The 16,015-nt window shown below is 40.6% G+C and overlaps 1 protein-coding gene across 1 annotated transcript; it reads left to right on the top strand.

Annotated features, from left to right (window-relative positions):
• Positions 1-1,232: 1,232 nt before the first annotated feature.
• On the top strand, positions 1,233-14,239 carry LOC127437947 (neuroblastoma suppressor of tumorigenicity 1-like). The gene is made up of 4 exons (XM_051693121.1): positions 1,233-1,458; positions 2,409-2,589; positions 2,750-2,861; positions 13,322-14,239. The coding sequence occupies exons 2-4, from the start codon at positions 2,417-2,419 to the stop codon at positions 13,571-13,573; spliced, it is 537 nt and encodes a 178-aa protein (XP_051549081.1). The 5' UTR covers positions 1,233-1,458; positions 2,409-2,416; the 3' UTR covers positions 13,574-14,239.
• The last annotated feature ends 1,776 nt before the right edge of the window (positions 14,240-16,015 follow it).

Raw genomic sequence — 16,015 nt, 5'->3', positions numbered from 1 at the left:
GGTTTCATTTTCTTTAGGCAAAATATAATTTCAAATTTTATGGTATGGATTTGGGATTAAATATGACCTGGACATTTTCACTTTTGACAGGTTTTGTGAGAATCACCCAACTACTTTTATGGGGGGGGTTTGTGTTGTTTTTTAAGCTTGACAGTCTCTGGTCACTGTCTGCTTTCATTATAGGGAAAATAGCAGCTTGAACATTCTGCTAAACATCTCATTTTGTGTCCCACAGAAGAAGGACATGTGTGTCTGAAACAACATGAGAGAATGTTTATTTTTGGCTGAACTTTAAATCTGTCCCATTAAAAAGGAAAGCTTGGTGCTACCATGATAGTGATGTTATCAAATGTACTTTTCTGATAGTGGAAGATCAAAAAAGTAAACGAGTTTGAGTTTGTGCTGGATGCTCTTGGAGATTCAGGGTCAGATTGCAGCTGATATTGACTTGCCAAATCCACCAACATCATGCATCTGCCCGCCTACACACACACACTTCATGTCTGACCCGCCCCCTCACACACACACACACACTTCATGTCTGACCCGCCCCCTCACACACACACACACTTCATGTCTGACCCGCCCCCTCACACACACACACACACTTCATGTCTGACCCGCCCCCTCACACACACACACACTTCATGTCTGACCCGCCCCCTCACACACACACACACACACACTTCATGTCTGACCCGCCCCCTCACACACACAACTTCATGTCTGACCCGCCCCCTCACACACACACACACACACACACTTCATGTCTGACCCGCCCCCTCACACACACACACACACACTTCATGTCTGACCCGCCCCCTCACACACACACACACTTCATGTCTAACCCGCCCCCTTACACACACACACATACTTCATATCTGACCCGCCCCCTCACACACACACACTTCATGTCTGACCCGCCCCCTCACACACATAATTCATGTCTGACCCGCCCCCTCACACACACACACACACTTCATGTCTGACCCGCCCCCTCACACACATACTTCATGTCTGACCCGCCCCCTCACACACACACACACACTTCATGTCTGACCCGCCCCCTCACACACACACACTTCATGTCTAACCCGCCCCCTTACACACACACACATACTTCATATCTGACCCGCCCCCTCACACACACACACACACTTCATGTCTGACCCGCCCCCTCACACACAAACTTCATGTTTGACCCGCCCCCTCACACACACACACACACACACACACACACACACACACACTGAGAGCGCTGGGCTTCACTCGTCTGACTGTGTGTTTGAGATCCGGATGGAAAGACAGATTGTGTTTCTCCTGACAGTGTGAGTGTGTGTGTGTTTGTGTGATGTAATTGTTTAAATTCAGCAGGTCGTAACGGGGCAAATCCTCTGTTAATCATCATCCGAGATCCATCACGACAGATCCGACACAGAAACGCTCGAGAAACAAGTGAGTTTCCCTCAAATCTCTCTCAAGTGTGAGGAATGTGTTTGTGTTCTGTTGGTTTAATTAGTCAGTAATTAGTTTGTAAATCAGCTTTTGTTTTCACTTTCAGTTCAACTGTTCTTGAAGTTTCAAACGAGGGTCTGAAGTAATTCAGTTGAACTCTCAGTGATGTTTTAAAGATGTTTGATGCACTTTAAAAGACCCTCATATTTCCATCTCTCTCTTCAGTTTCTCTGGAATATATTGGATCAGTCGGGAATGTTATTTATGAAAACGGGACATTTGGTTTGTGTGGACTGTTTTATCTGCAGCATAAAACACAGGAGGCATGCTTTATTAGAGTCAGGTGGTACCAGAGCCTGTCTGTCTCTCTGCCTGTCTGTCTGTCTCTGGAGTTCTGGACCGAGTGAACTACATTGTTCTGTCTCGTTCCGTGATTGTGCGCCAGTTTCTGGCCATGTGAAGAGTTGATTACTCTCCATTGGAGCGAAACCGGCCGGAGAGTCCAGAACATTCAACAGACACGCTGGCGAGAACATTCAAACGGTTTTGAGAAAAAAACTCATAAAACCAAGAGAGGCAGAGAACGCATGTTCTTCTGATTAAAGAGATTTACACTCGCAGTCAAGAGTTGCGACACACCTACTATTTTCCACATTTTAGAACATTAATAAAGTCCTCAAAACTGCAGTAAAACAACTGCATGTATGAGAATTATGTAGTGAATCAAGTGAAAAGCTCTTTTGAATTTTCAGTTGTTGTTTGTGTAGATTCTGTTAAAACAGTAAGTGGTTCACATGCACACTTTTTATTTGTCTACAAAACTAATTTCAAGCATTTAGATATAAAAAGGTTTGTAAGATCATGAGAAACATCAGTTCAGTCACGTATGTCCAAACTTTGACAATGAGCAAATGCTGATTAATATGAGCAGGAAACTCTTGTGTTTTCAGGTATCGTGATGTGGCAGCGCATTCTGCTCGTGTGTTTACTGCTGGCGTTGTGTCGCGCAGCTCCTCACGCTCATATCAACCGTCTCGCGCTCTTCCCGGATAAAAGCGCCTGGTGTGAAGCCAAAAACATCACGCAGATCGTCGGCCACACGGGCTGCACACCGCGATCCATCCAGAATAGGTCACGCCAACACTTTAATGTTTGCTTTAGAGAATTCATGAATGTTTCTCTGTTTTAACAAAGATTAAACTATGAAATAATGTGAGCACTGCAACAGTTCCAGTTCATGTAATAGAGTTTTGTTATTGGTTCTAACTGTGTTTGTGTTGCGTGTTTTCAGGGCTTGTCTGGGTCAGTGTTTCAGCTACAGTGTGCCGAACACATTCCCACAGTCCACCGAGTCTCTGATCCACTGTGACTCCTGCATGCCTGCGCAGACGCAGTGGGAAGTGGTGAGTATGTCACTGTTAAACACAAGTACACTGTAATGAGCGTAGCATTCAAATATTCACTGTAAAAGATCACGCTCTTCTGAGCTGCTCTTATATTACTAAAAAATCTTTCAAAGAATATATAACTGCAGTTTTTAACTCTTGTACAAGTGTGGTAAGTTGAATGCATTATTGCAAACTGAACTCCTACTGCATCCAAATTACCACACTTTTACTGCAATACTGAAAACTGCAGGAGAAACAGACCCAAATTGCCAACGTTGTACTGCTAAAATAATGCATCCAAATTACAACAGCTGTACTGCAATAGTGAAAACGACAGAAATAATGCATCCAAATTACTACACTTTTACTGCTGCCTTTTTTGTAAGGCCTTATCATTACTTACTGTAATACAGTGTGTCATTACTTTGAAATATCTCATTTTAGAACGTCACAAACAGCTACTATTTTAACTGAGTAAGAAATATGTCTTGCCGCATGCCACATGTCGTGTCGTGTGGTGATCTGTTACAAATGAAAGCCAAGAGCAAACCACAATACCTGCTAAACATCCAACACAATGATCGATGGAGCTGCGGTGACGGTTGAGTGACTCTTTATTAGGCGTGTTGAAAGACAACAAACACACTCATCAGTCTTATGCAGAGAACACAGAGTGTTTTAACTGTCATGCGTATGTGTGAGTGTGTGTAGTTTTTGTGTATTTACAGTGAGCTTTAGTTCTGGCAGCTAAACCGCCCTCTAGTGTCAGAGTTTATTTTCATTTGGCTGCCAGAAGACGGAATGTGTGTGTGTGTGTGTGTGTGTGTTATTATCATATGAAAATAATTGTGTTTTGTTTGCCTGTTTTCTCACCTGTCAAGATATGAGACTTGTTGTATTTATGTTAACTCAACGTTGTGATGCACAAAGTATGTTGCAGGTCAGTTTGACATGAAACAGTTGTGCTATATTTACCCACATAAATGGTTTTCTGTTTGTTAAATTGCTCTTAACGTTCACTGCAGACTCACAATGATGGCTTGCTTTCTGCTACTTATTATGTTCCTTCATACAATCTGGTTTTAATAGAGAGCAGTTCACGTTTGGTAAATAAAGCAGATTGGGGCTTGTGTTGACAAAGACCCACAGTAATGCGACAGTAACCTGATCTGACCCGCAGTACCAACACTCACTTATTGTATGAAAATATACCAACAGAACAACATGTCCAAACCAGACGCAACAAGACATGTTTCCACTGTCAAGTCATTTTTCTGCCCTCACTGAAAGAAAAATGCGGTGTGTGGCAGACTTTGCCTTCCCTGCCAAGAGGGAAGCGGGAACCGGAGTTAACAATCAACAGAACTTTAATTACCAACTCAGATTTAAACAGTACAACGAAACATAGACACGCACACACAGACACGTGCGTCTCACTCTCTCTCTCCAACTGGCATCTCCGACTCGTCCTTATCCCCCTCCCGGCTGATTAGGATGATTCAGCGCCTCCTCCTCGTCACACACCTCCACCACCCGATTCAGGCCGGGGAAACCTCTGGCTTGACATACTCCCCTCCCTTCCTGGAGGGGAGGTGTTGCCCTTCCGGCTGTCCTTCTGCCGGCAGGTCTTCCCCGCCACTTTGGACCTTGGGAGAGATGTGGGGAGGGAGAGGGGAGAAGGAAAGAGCAAGGGGGAGAGACAGAGAGAGAGACAGAGAGGAGAGAGAGAGAGAAAAATGAAACACTCCGGTCCCCAACCACACCGGGCGATGGCACTGGACCTTGCCTCCTGGCGAACGGTAGCGAGCTCCTCCGCCTCCCGGCAGACTTCAGCGGCTCCCCCACCCCTGGTGGATGGTAGCAGCTCCTCCACCCTCTAGCGACCACCAGCGGCTCCTCCACTTCCTGGCGGAGGGCAGTGAGCTCCCCCGCCCCCTGGCAGACGGCAGTAGCTCCTTCGTCTCTTGACGGATGGCAGCGGGCTCCTCTGCCTTCGGGCAAACCGCTCCAATACCACCGTATCATACCTCCTCTGTGTCGCGACCCTCCCCCAGCGGTGAGGGCTTTTCTGATGGCGCGTCTTAATCCTATCCCGGGTTTCGGCACCACTGTGACAGACTCTGCCTTCCCTACCAAGAAGGAAGCGGGAACCGGAGTGAACAATCAATAGAACTTTCATTTCCAACTCAAATTTAAACAGTACAATGAAACATAGACACACACAGACACGTTCGTCTCTCTCTCTCTCACTCTCTCCAACTGGCGTCTCCGGCTCGTCCTTATCCCCCTCCTGGCTGATTAGGACGATTCAGCACCAGGCGTGCGTCCTCACTGCCCGGCCATGCCCTCTTCCTCATCACACAGTGTAAAGCAGCAAAATCACAGCCAATAAGAAGATATCTGTTGTTTTATACACAATATGTGGAGCGGGATTTCGACCAATGAGATTCCATTATGGGCAGGGCTTATCAGTGCAACACAACAAAAGTAGAAACAAGCAACCAACACAATTTCTTGACGTGTGACACTTGTCATGGCTGCTTTAAGGGCCACTCACACTTACAGTGATTTCCTGCAACAAAGAAACCAGAAGTCATTGAGTCAATGAGGGCTGGCGATTCGAGGCGACATGAGTGATGCAACAAAGTTACCAGAGTTCAATTTTATGCAAATCCACAGCGACGTGATGCAGCAACTAAGAATGGTAGTGCAGACAGTAGCATGCATGTTTTCTGATACAGCACGATGCAGTAGTCTAGTAGGAATGCGTAATTGCAACCAACAGTACAAATCGCTGACCCGCAGTAATTTTTCACTGCTGTACATATTTATTTGCTGCAGTTAATTAAATCATTGCAGGTCGCTGAATTTTTGGTTGCTAGTGAGCGTCATCTGACCTCCACTGTCCATACAGCTATTGGTAGTTGCCACATTTTATTGCTGTGCATTTGCATTCAACTATGGACAACTTTGTTGCAGTGTTGCCAGATAACGCAAGAGAAACAAGTGACCTGGTCTAGATAAACAAGCCATAAAAGCACATTTGTATTATGGAAAGAAAAAAAAACACAACACGCGACTTCATGAAAAACAATCCCAAGCAATAGAAAAAATGCAGTTATACTATGAAGGTAAATCTGTTGCTTACAGATTTGAATTTGAGAACTTGTACAGTAAATATTTGTACTCGTAAATTGAAATTTACACTCACAGCTCGATGCGAAAACTTGTGAAATAAAATCTGAAGTTGAATGTTGGAATCACTCACAGACAATCATCAAAAACCTTTTTTTCAGATTTTTTCACATCGAGCTGTGACTGTAAACTGTCAATTTACAAGGACAATAGTTTACTGCACACTTGTACTGCAATAGTGAAAACTGCAGTAATAATGTGTCTAAATTATCACACTTGTACTGCAAATACTGAAAACTGCAGTAATAATGCATCTAAATTATCACATATGTACTGCAATAGTGAAACTGCCGTAATAATGCGTCTAAATCATCACACATGTGCTGCAATAGTAAAAACTGAAGTAATAATGTGTCTACACCATCACACTTGTGGTGCAATAGTGAAAACTGCAGTATGCTTCTAAATTATTGCACTTGTTGTGCAATAGTGAAAACTGCAGTAATAATGTGTCTAAATCATCACACTTGTGCTGCAATAGTGAAAATTGCAGTAATAATGTGTCTAAATCATAACACTAGTGCTGCAAAAGTGAAAACTGCAGTAATAATGCGTCTAAATTATCACACTTGTAGTGTAATAGTGACAACTGCATCTAAATCATCACACTTGTGGTGCAATAGTGAAAACTGCAGTAATAATGCATCTAAATCACCACACTAGTGCTGCAATAGTGAAAACTGTAGTAATAATGTGTCTACACCATCACACTTGTGGTGCAATAGTGAAAACTGCAGTATGCTTCTAAATTATCGCACTTGTGCTGCAGTAGGGAAAACTGCAGTAATAATGCTTCTAAATGATCACACTTGTGCTGCAATGGTGAAAACTGCAGTAATAATGTGTCTACACCATCACACTTGTGCTGCAATAGTAAAAACTGTAGTAATAATGTGTCTACACCATCACACTTGTGGTGCAATAGTGAAAACTGCAGTAATAATGTGTCTACACCATCACACTTGTGGTGCAATAGTAAAAACTGCAGTAATAATGTGTCTACACCATCACACTTGTGGTGCAATAGTGAAAACTGCAGTAATAATGTGTCTACACCATCACACTTGTGGTGCAATAGTAAAAACTGCAGTAATAATGTGTCTACACCATCACACTTGTGGTGCAATAGTAGAAACTGCAGTAATAATGTGTCTACACCATCACACTTGTGGTGCAATAGTGAAAACTGCAGTATGCTTCTAAATTATCGCACTTGTGCTGCAGTAGGGAAAACTGCAGTAATAATGCGTCTAAATCATCACACATGTGCTGCAATAGTGAAAACTGCAGTAATAATGTGTCTACACCATCACACTTGTGCTGCAATAGTAAAAACTGCAGTAATAATGTGTCTAAATCATCACACTTGTGCTGCAATAGTGAAAACTGCAGTAATAATGTGTCTACACCATCACACTTGTGCTGCAATAGTAAAAACTGCAGTAATAATGTGTCTACACCATCACACTTGTGCTGCAATAGTAAAAACTGCAGTAATAATGTGTCTACACCATCACACTTGTGCTGCAATAGTAAAAACTGCAGTAATAATGTGTCTAAATCATCACACTTGTGGTGCAATAGTAAAAACTGCAGTAATAATGTGTCTACACCATCACACTTGTGGTGCAACAGTGAAAACTGCAGTAATAATGTGTCTACACCATCACACTTGTGGTGCAACAGTGAAAACTGCAGTAATAATGCGTCTACACCATCACACTTGTGCTGCAATAGTAAAAACTGCAGTAATAATGTGTCTACACCATCACACTTGTGGTGCAATAGTAAAAACTGCAGTAATAATGTGTCTACACCATCACACTTGTGGTGCAATAGTGAAAACTGCAGTAATAATGTGTCTACACCATCACACTTGTGGTGCAATAGTAAAAACTGCAGTAATAATGTGTCTACACCATCACACTTGTGCTGCAATAGTAAAAACTGCAGTAATAATGTGTCTACACCATCACACTTGTGGTGCAATAGTGAAAACTGCAGTAATAATGTGTCTACACCATCACACTTGTGGTGCAATAGTGAAAACTGCAGTAATAATGTGTCTACACCATCACACTTGTGCTGCAATAGTAAAAACTGCAGTAATAATGTGTCTAAATCATCACACTTGTGGTGCAATAGTAAAAACTGCAGTAATAATGTGTCTACACCATCACACTTGTGGTGCAACAGTGAAAACTGCAGTAATAATGTGTCTACACCATCACACTTGTGGTGCAATAGTAAAAACTGCAGTAATAATGTGTCTACACCATCACACTTGTGGTGCAACAGTGAAAACTGCAGTAATAATGTGTCTAAATCATCACACTTGTGGTGCAATAGTAAAAACTGCAGTAATAATGTGTCTACACCATCACACTTGTGGTGCAACAGTGAAAACTGCAGTAATAATGTGTCTACACCATCACACTTGTGGTGCAACAGTGAAAACTGCAGTAATAATGCGTCTACACCATCACACTTGTGCTGCAATAGTAAAAACTGCAGTAATAATGTGTCTACACCATCACACTTGTGGTGCAATAGTAAAAACTGCAGTAATAATGTGTCTACACCATCACACTTGTGGTGCAATAGTGAAAACTGCAGTAATAATGTGTCTACACCATCACACTTGTGGTGCAATAGTAAAAACTGCAGTAATAATGTGTCTACACCATCACACTTGTGGTGCAATAGTAAAAACTGCAGTAATAATGTGTCTACACCATCACACTTGTGGTGCAATAGTGAAAACTGCAGTATGCTTCTAAATTATCGCACTTGTGCTGCAGTAGGGAAAACTGCAGTAATAATGCGTCTAAATCATCACACATGTGCTGCAATAGTAAAAACTGTAGTAATAATGTGTCTACACCATCACACTTGTGGTGCAATAGTAAAAACTGCAGTAATAATGTGTCTACACCATCACACTTGTGGTGCAATAGTGAAAACTGCAGTAATAATGTGTCTACACCATCACACTTGTGGTGCAATAGTAAAAACTGCAGTAATAATGTGTCTACACCATCACACTTGTGGTGCAATAGTAAAAACTGCAGTAATAATGTGTCTACACCATCACACTTGTGGTGCAATAGTGAAAACTGCAGTATGCTTCTAAATTATCGCACTTGTGCTGCAGTAGGGAAAACTGCAGTAATAATGTGTCTAAATCATCACACATGTGCTGCAATAGTAAAAACTGTAGTAATAATGTGTCTACACCATCACACTTGTGGTGCAATACTGAAAACTGCAGTAATAATGTGTCTAAATCATCACACTTGTGGTGCAATAGTAAAAACTGCAGTAATAATGTGTCTACACCATCACACTTGTGGTGCAACAGTGAAAACTGCAGTATGCTTCTAAATTATTGCACTTGTTGTGCAATAGTGAAAACTGCAGTAATAATGTGTCTACACCATCACACTTGTGCTGCAATAGTAAAAACTGCAGTAATAATGTGTCTGCACCATCACACTTGTGCTGCAATAGTAAAAACTGCAGTAATAATGTGTCTACACCATCACACTTGTGCTGCAATAGTAAAAACTGCAGTAATAATGTGTCTACACCATCACACTTGTGCTGCAATAGTAAAAACTGCAGTAATAATGTGTCTACACCATCACACTTGTGCTGCAATAGTAAAAACTGCAGTAATAATGTGTCTAAATCATCACATTTGTGGTGCAATAGTAAAAACTGCAGTAATAATGTGTCTACACCATCACACTTGTGGTGCAACAGTGAAAACTGCAGTAATAATGCATCTACACCATCACACTTGTGCTGCAATAGTAAAAACTGCAGTAATAATGCGTCTACACCATCACACTTGTGGTGCAACAGTGAAAACTGCAGTAATAATGCGTCTACACCATCACACTTGTGCTGCAATAGTAAAAACTGCAGTAATAATGCATCTACACCATCACACTTGTGCTGCAATAGTAAAAACTGCAGTAATAATGCGTCTACACCATCACACTTGTGCTGCAATAGTAAAAACTGCAGTAATAATGTGTCTACACCATCACACTTGTGCTGCAATAGTAAAAACTGCAGTAATAATGTGTCTAAATCATCACACTTGTGGTGCAACAGTGAAAACTGCAGTAATAATGCGTCTACACCATCACACTTGTGGTGCAACAGTGAAAACTGCAGTAATAATGCGTCTACACCATCACACTTGTGCTGCAATAGTAAAAACTGCAGTAATAATGCGTCTACACCATCACACTTGTGCTGCAATAGTAAAAACTGCAGTAATAATGTGTCTACACCATCACACTTGTGGTGCAATAGTAAAAACTGCAGTAATAATGTGTCTACACCATCACACTTGAGGTGCAATAGTGAAAACTGCAGTAATAATGTGTCTACACCATCACACTTGTGGTGCAATAGTAAAAACTGCAGTAATAATGTGTCTACACCATCACACTTGTGGTGCAATAGTGAAAACTGCAGTATGCTTCTAAATTATCGCACTTGTGCTGCAGTAGGGAAAACTGCAGTAATAATGTGTCTAAATCATCACACATGTGCTGCAATAGTAAAAACTGTAGTAATAATGTGTCTACACCATCACACTTGTGGTGCAATACTGAAAACTGCAGTAATAATGTGTCTAAATCATCACACTTGTGGTGCAATAGTAAAAACTGCAGTAATAATGTGTCTACACCATCACACTTGTGGTGCAACAGTGAAAACTGCAGTATGCTTCTAAATTATTGCACTTGTTGTGCAATAGTGCAAACTGCAGTAATAATGTGTCTACACCATCACACTTGTGCTGCAATAGTAAAAACTGCAGTAATAATGTGTCTACACCATCACACTTGTGCTGCAATAGTAAAAACTGCAGTAATAATGTGTCTACACCATCACACTTGTGCTGCAATAGTAAAAACTGCAGTAATAATGTGTCTACACCATCACACTTGTGCTGCAATAGTAAAAACTGCAGTAATAATGTGTCTACACCATCACACTTGTGCTGCAATAGTAAAAACTGCAGTAACAATGTGTCTAAATCATCACACTTGTGCTGCAATAGTAAAAACTGCAGTAATAATGTGTCTACACCATCACACTTGTGGTGCAACAGTGAAAACTGCAGTAATAATGTGTCTACACCATCACACTTGTGCTGCAACAGTGAAAACTGCAGTAATAATGCGTCTACACCATCACACTTGTGCTGCAACAGTAAAAACTGCAGTAATAATGCGTCTACACCATCACACTTGTGCTGCAATAGTAAAAACTGCAGTAATAATGTGTCTAAATCATCACACTTGTGGTGCAACAGTGAAAACTGCAGTAATAATGCGTCTACACCATCACACTTGTGGTGCAACAGTGAAAACTGCAGTAATAATGCGTCTACACCATCACACTTGTGCTGCAATAGTAAAAACTGCAGTAATAATGCGTCTACACCATCACACTTGTGCTGCAATAGTAAAAACTGCAGTAATAATGTGTCTACACCATCACACTTGTGGTGCAATAGTAAAAACTGCAGTAATAATGTGTCTACACCATCACACTTGTGGTGCAATAGTGAAAACTGCAGTAATAATGTGTCTACACCATCACACTTGTGGTGCAATAGTAAAAACTGCAGTATGCTTCTAAATTATCGCACTTGTGCTGCAGTAGGGAAAACTGCAGTAATAATGTGTCTAAATCATCACACATGTGCTGCAATAGTAAAAACTGCAGTAATAATGTGTCTACACCATCACACTTGTGGTGCAATAGTGAAAACTGCAGTATGCTTCTAAATTATCGCACTTGTGCTGCAGTAGGGAAAACTGCAGTAATAATGTGTCTAAATCATCACACATGTGCTGCAATAGTAAAAACTGTAGTAATAATGTGTCTACACCATCACACTTGTGGTGCAATACTGAAAACTGCAGTAATAATGTGTCTAAATCATCACACTTGTGGTGCAATAGTAAAAACTGCAGTAATAATGTGTCTACACCATCACACTTGTGGTGCAACAGTGAAAACTGCAGTATGCTTCTAAATTATTGCACTTGTTGTGCAATAGTGAAAACTGCAGTAATAATGTGTCTACACCATCACACTTGTGCTGCAATAGTAAAAACTGCAGTAATAATGTGTCTACACCATCACAGTTGTGCTGCAATAGTAAAAACTGCAGTAATAATGTGTCTAAATCATCACAGTTGTGGTGCAATAGTGAAAACTGCAGTAATAATGTGTCTACACCATCACACTTGTGGTGCAACAGTGAAAACTGCAGTAATAATGTGTCTACACCATCACACTTGTGGTGCAACAGTGAAAACTGCAGTAATAATGTGTCTACACCATCACACTTGTGCTGCAATAGTAAAAACTGCAGTAATAATGCGTCTACACCATCACACTTGTGCTGCAATAGTGAAAACTGCAGTAATAATGTGTGCTGCAAAAGTGAAAACTGCAGTAATAATGCGTCTAAATCATCACACTTGTGCTGCAAAAGTGAAAACTGCAGTAATAATGCGTCTAAATCATCACACTTGTGCTGCAAAAGTGAAAACTGCAGTAATAATGCGTCTAAATCATCACACTTGTGCTGCAAAAGTGAAAACTGCAGTAATAATGCGTCTAAATCATCACACTTGTGCTGCAAAAGTGAAAACTGCAGTAATAATGCGTCTAAATCATCACACTTGTGCTGCAAAAGTGAAAACTGCAGTAATAATGCGTCTAAATCATCACACTTGTGCTGCAATAGTGAAAACTGCAGCAATAATGCGTCTAAATTATCACACTAGTGCTGAAATAGTGAAACTGCCATAATAATGCGTCTAAATCATCACACTAGTGCTGAAATAGTGAAACTGCTGTAATAATGCATCTAAATCATCACACTAGTGCTGAAATAGTGAAAACGTTTACTTAATTTGGACTTAAGTCACCTTTTGGTGGCATCCAACTAACGAAAGGCGATAGACCGGAAGTCAGTTGTTTTTAATAGAGTCATACGGGGGCTGCGTGATGTTCCGACCATCTGTGGATGCGGAATTTTCAGATCCGATTTGAGCTTCAGATGCATTTAAATATTTCAGCTTGTGCTGCTAGACTTGGGATCACCTGACTGGATGTGATGTATTCATTCTTTCGAATTGCTAACTCATTGAAAATGAATGACTTCTGCTTGCTGTGTCCAGCAAATCTCTGTCAGTGTAAATGTAAAATTTTGTTTCTTACTGTGTGTGTGTGTTTAGGTGACTCTGGACTGCGTGGGCAGTGATGAGGCTCCACGTGTTGATAAGTTAGTGGAACGCATCCTCCACTGCAGCTGCCAGTCGTGCAGTAAAGAGGGCGGTCAGGAGGGGGCGCTGCTGCAGCTGTACCCTTCAGAGGGAGCACTGGAGACGCCAGCACTCTCAGACAAAACACACACAGACACAAACTCACAGCGTGTTCACACACATGCTGACGTGCATTTAGACATACACACACCTGAAGCAGGGTGATGAACACGCACATACTCACGCGTTACTCTTCACGACCTACTGAACTAGTCTGTCTCTCTCTCTGTTTGTTGAATTAAAGCACTTTTTCTTGTACAGCTGACATCATGAAGACACTAATCAAGGCTATATCACGCTTAATGATCGTTAAATCTGCTGAAATCTCACATCAGCTTTACAAACAAATGCACAGAATTCCAAATGGCGTTTTGCGCCCTTTAAGGGCACTTTGTGAAGGGGACGCAACCCCAAACTAAAGTGAGCAACTGAATCCCTTCATTATGGGCACTTCCACAAAATTAGTACTTGATATTTCACTTTAAGAGTGAATCTCACAACTGCGACTTTATTTCGAAATAACTACAACGTATAAACTCGTAATTTAGTTTATATCTCACAATTGTGAGAAATAAAGTCACAGTTGTTAGATTTAAATCAGAAGTACCTCTTTTAGTTTTTAAGTATGTCATAGTGATGCTCACTTTACAATGGAATTCACCTATACACACTCACACACACCCTGGACTATATTTTACATGATAAGTACACAAACACACTCATGTCCTGATCGATATACAGTACGTAATGCACGTGAACACACACACACACATTTTGGTTGTATGTTACTTATGTATTGTTGTTTAATCACAATAAAAGTTTCAATCATCATGATGTCTAAAAATTCATTTAATCAAAAACAGTCTAAAGATATGGATTTAACTGATCGTTCTAAAGTGATTCAATTGATTTAAAAATGATTTTTAAGACTAATTAGTTGTGATTATAAATGTACATATTATAATATCTTATTTCTTCACAAATGTTGTTATATCTCTGTCTTTCATCAGTACAACATCTGCTCACAAAGTGTTGTGTCAAGTGTGTTTACCATGGTAATCATCAGGAACAGCACAGCAAACACAGAACGTTGTCTCAACGTTGCCAACCTTCTACCGACGTTGTGACAACGTTGCCAAAAGGTTGGCAGTTTTACATTGTGTGATGAAGGTTGTCACCACGCTGTCACAATGTTGTTGTTTTACCATCGTTCCGAGTCACTGATTAAAGTCGTGTTTACGTTGTATTGACGACCACCGTACAACATACTGTACACGTCACGAATATCCATTTCAGTTTCAACTGAGAGTTGTGCTGTCTGAAGCTGATCTGCTGTGATGCATCGAGGATATGTGCGTATTGCTTTTCATTTCTGCGGCAGCTAAAGAAAATGAGTAAATATTGAAACAAAACCTATAATTTGGGACATTTCCAAGAGTTGTGTCAAATTTACAGATGTAACGTTTGAATTCTTTCAGATACTGTATACTGACACCCAGCAATTCAATATTGCCATTATGCTTTCTGTGAACTTGTGAGATGTTACACATCCCTGTTATTAATAATATCGGTGTATCTTAAAGTGGATATTCAGCCTTTTCTGTGTCACTTTGTAATGATTTGTTTTATTTTCAGTGGGATGTCGCAATGAGTCGCTTATGTGGAAACACAATTAAGCCAAAAACACAAGTTTTATGTATGTTTGAACGAATCTTCCATCAAATAATGTGTGAAAAGGTGGAACAGAAACATAATAATTAGAAGCTGGGACTTTTCTTAATACTTTAGTGTTCATAACTCAATGTGTTTCATGGTCAAAGTGACTCAGAAGGACAGGTCTCACATCTTACACACCAATCAATGATGTTCAAAAATGTTTAAGCCAAAACTGTAAATATGCTGAGTCTCAGGAGGTCATGAAAACAATCTTTGCTAGTGCTGGAATAAAGCAATTAATCAGTATTATTGTTTGTTGTTGTTGTTGTTGTTTTAACTCAACAGCCCAACATTCTCAAGTTGAGGTAAGATGGTTAAAGAATTGTCAGTCTTTTCTTAAAAACTAATTTTAAAGCTAATTATATAATATGAATGTCTTATGTTCAAGAATAGAAAACAAAAGACCATTTTGCTGGATTTTGTGGTAAGCATAAGTAATAATGTAGAAAAGCATAAACACAATTCACAATGTATGAATTATGGTTGCTGGCCAGTTATATATAATACTATATTTTTGATTTGAAGATGTCAGTGGACTACAGAGCAGTTATACACGCGGACAGCACACGTTCAGTCATGCCACAACATTTACAAGGTAATGCTTTCTTTGTTTATTTATATATTTCTGGGAATGCTGACATATGAAAGCTATCTACTAGCCGTCTAACAGCTGAATGGGACAGCCATCACAACTAAAGCAAACATTCAAAACTGTCAATGTGACGGGGGTCTGGGTATCTCAGCGAGTATTGACGCTGACTATCACTCCTGGAGTCACGAGTTTGAATCCAGGGTGTGCTGAGTGACTCCAGCCAGGTCTCCTAAGCAACCAAATTGGCCCGGTTGCTAGGGAGGGTAGAGTCACATGGGGTAACCTCCTCGTGGTCGCTA

The sequence above is a fragment of the Myxocyprinus asiaticus genome, chromosome 49, assembly GCF_019703515.2.
Source record: "Myxocyprinus asiaticus isolate MX2 ecotype Aquarium Trade chromosome 49, UBuf_Myxa_2, whole genome shotgun sequence".
NCBI lineage: Eukaryota > Metazoa > Chordata > Actinopteri > Cypriniformes > Catostomidae > Myxocyprinus > Myxocyprinus asiaticus.
This window is presented reverse-complemented; position numbering and strand designations above follow the sequence as displayed.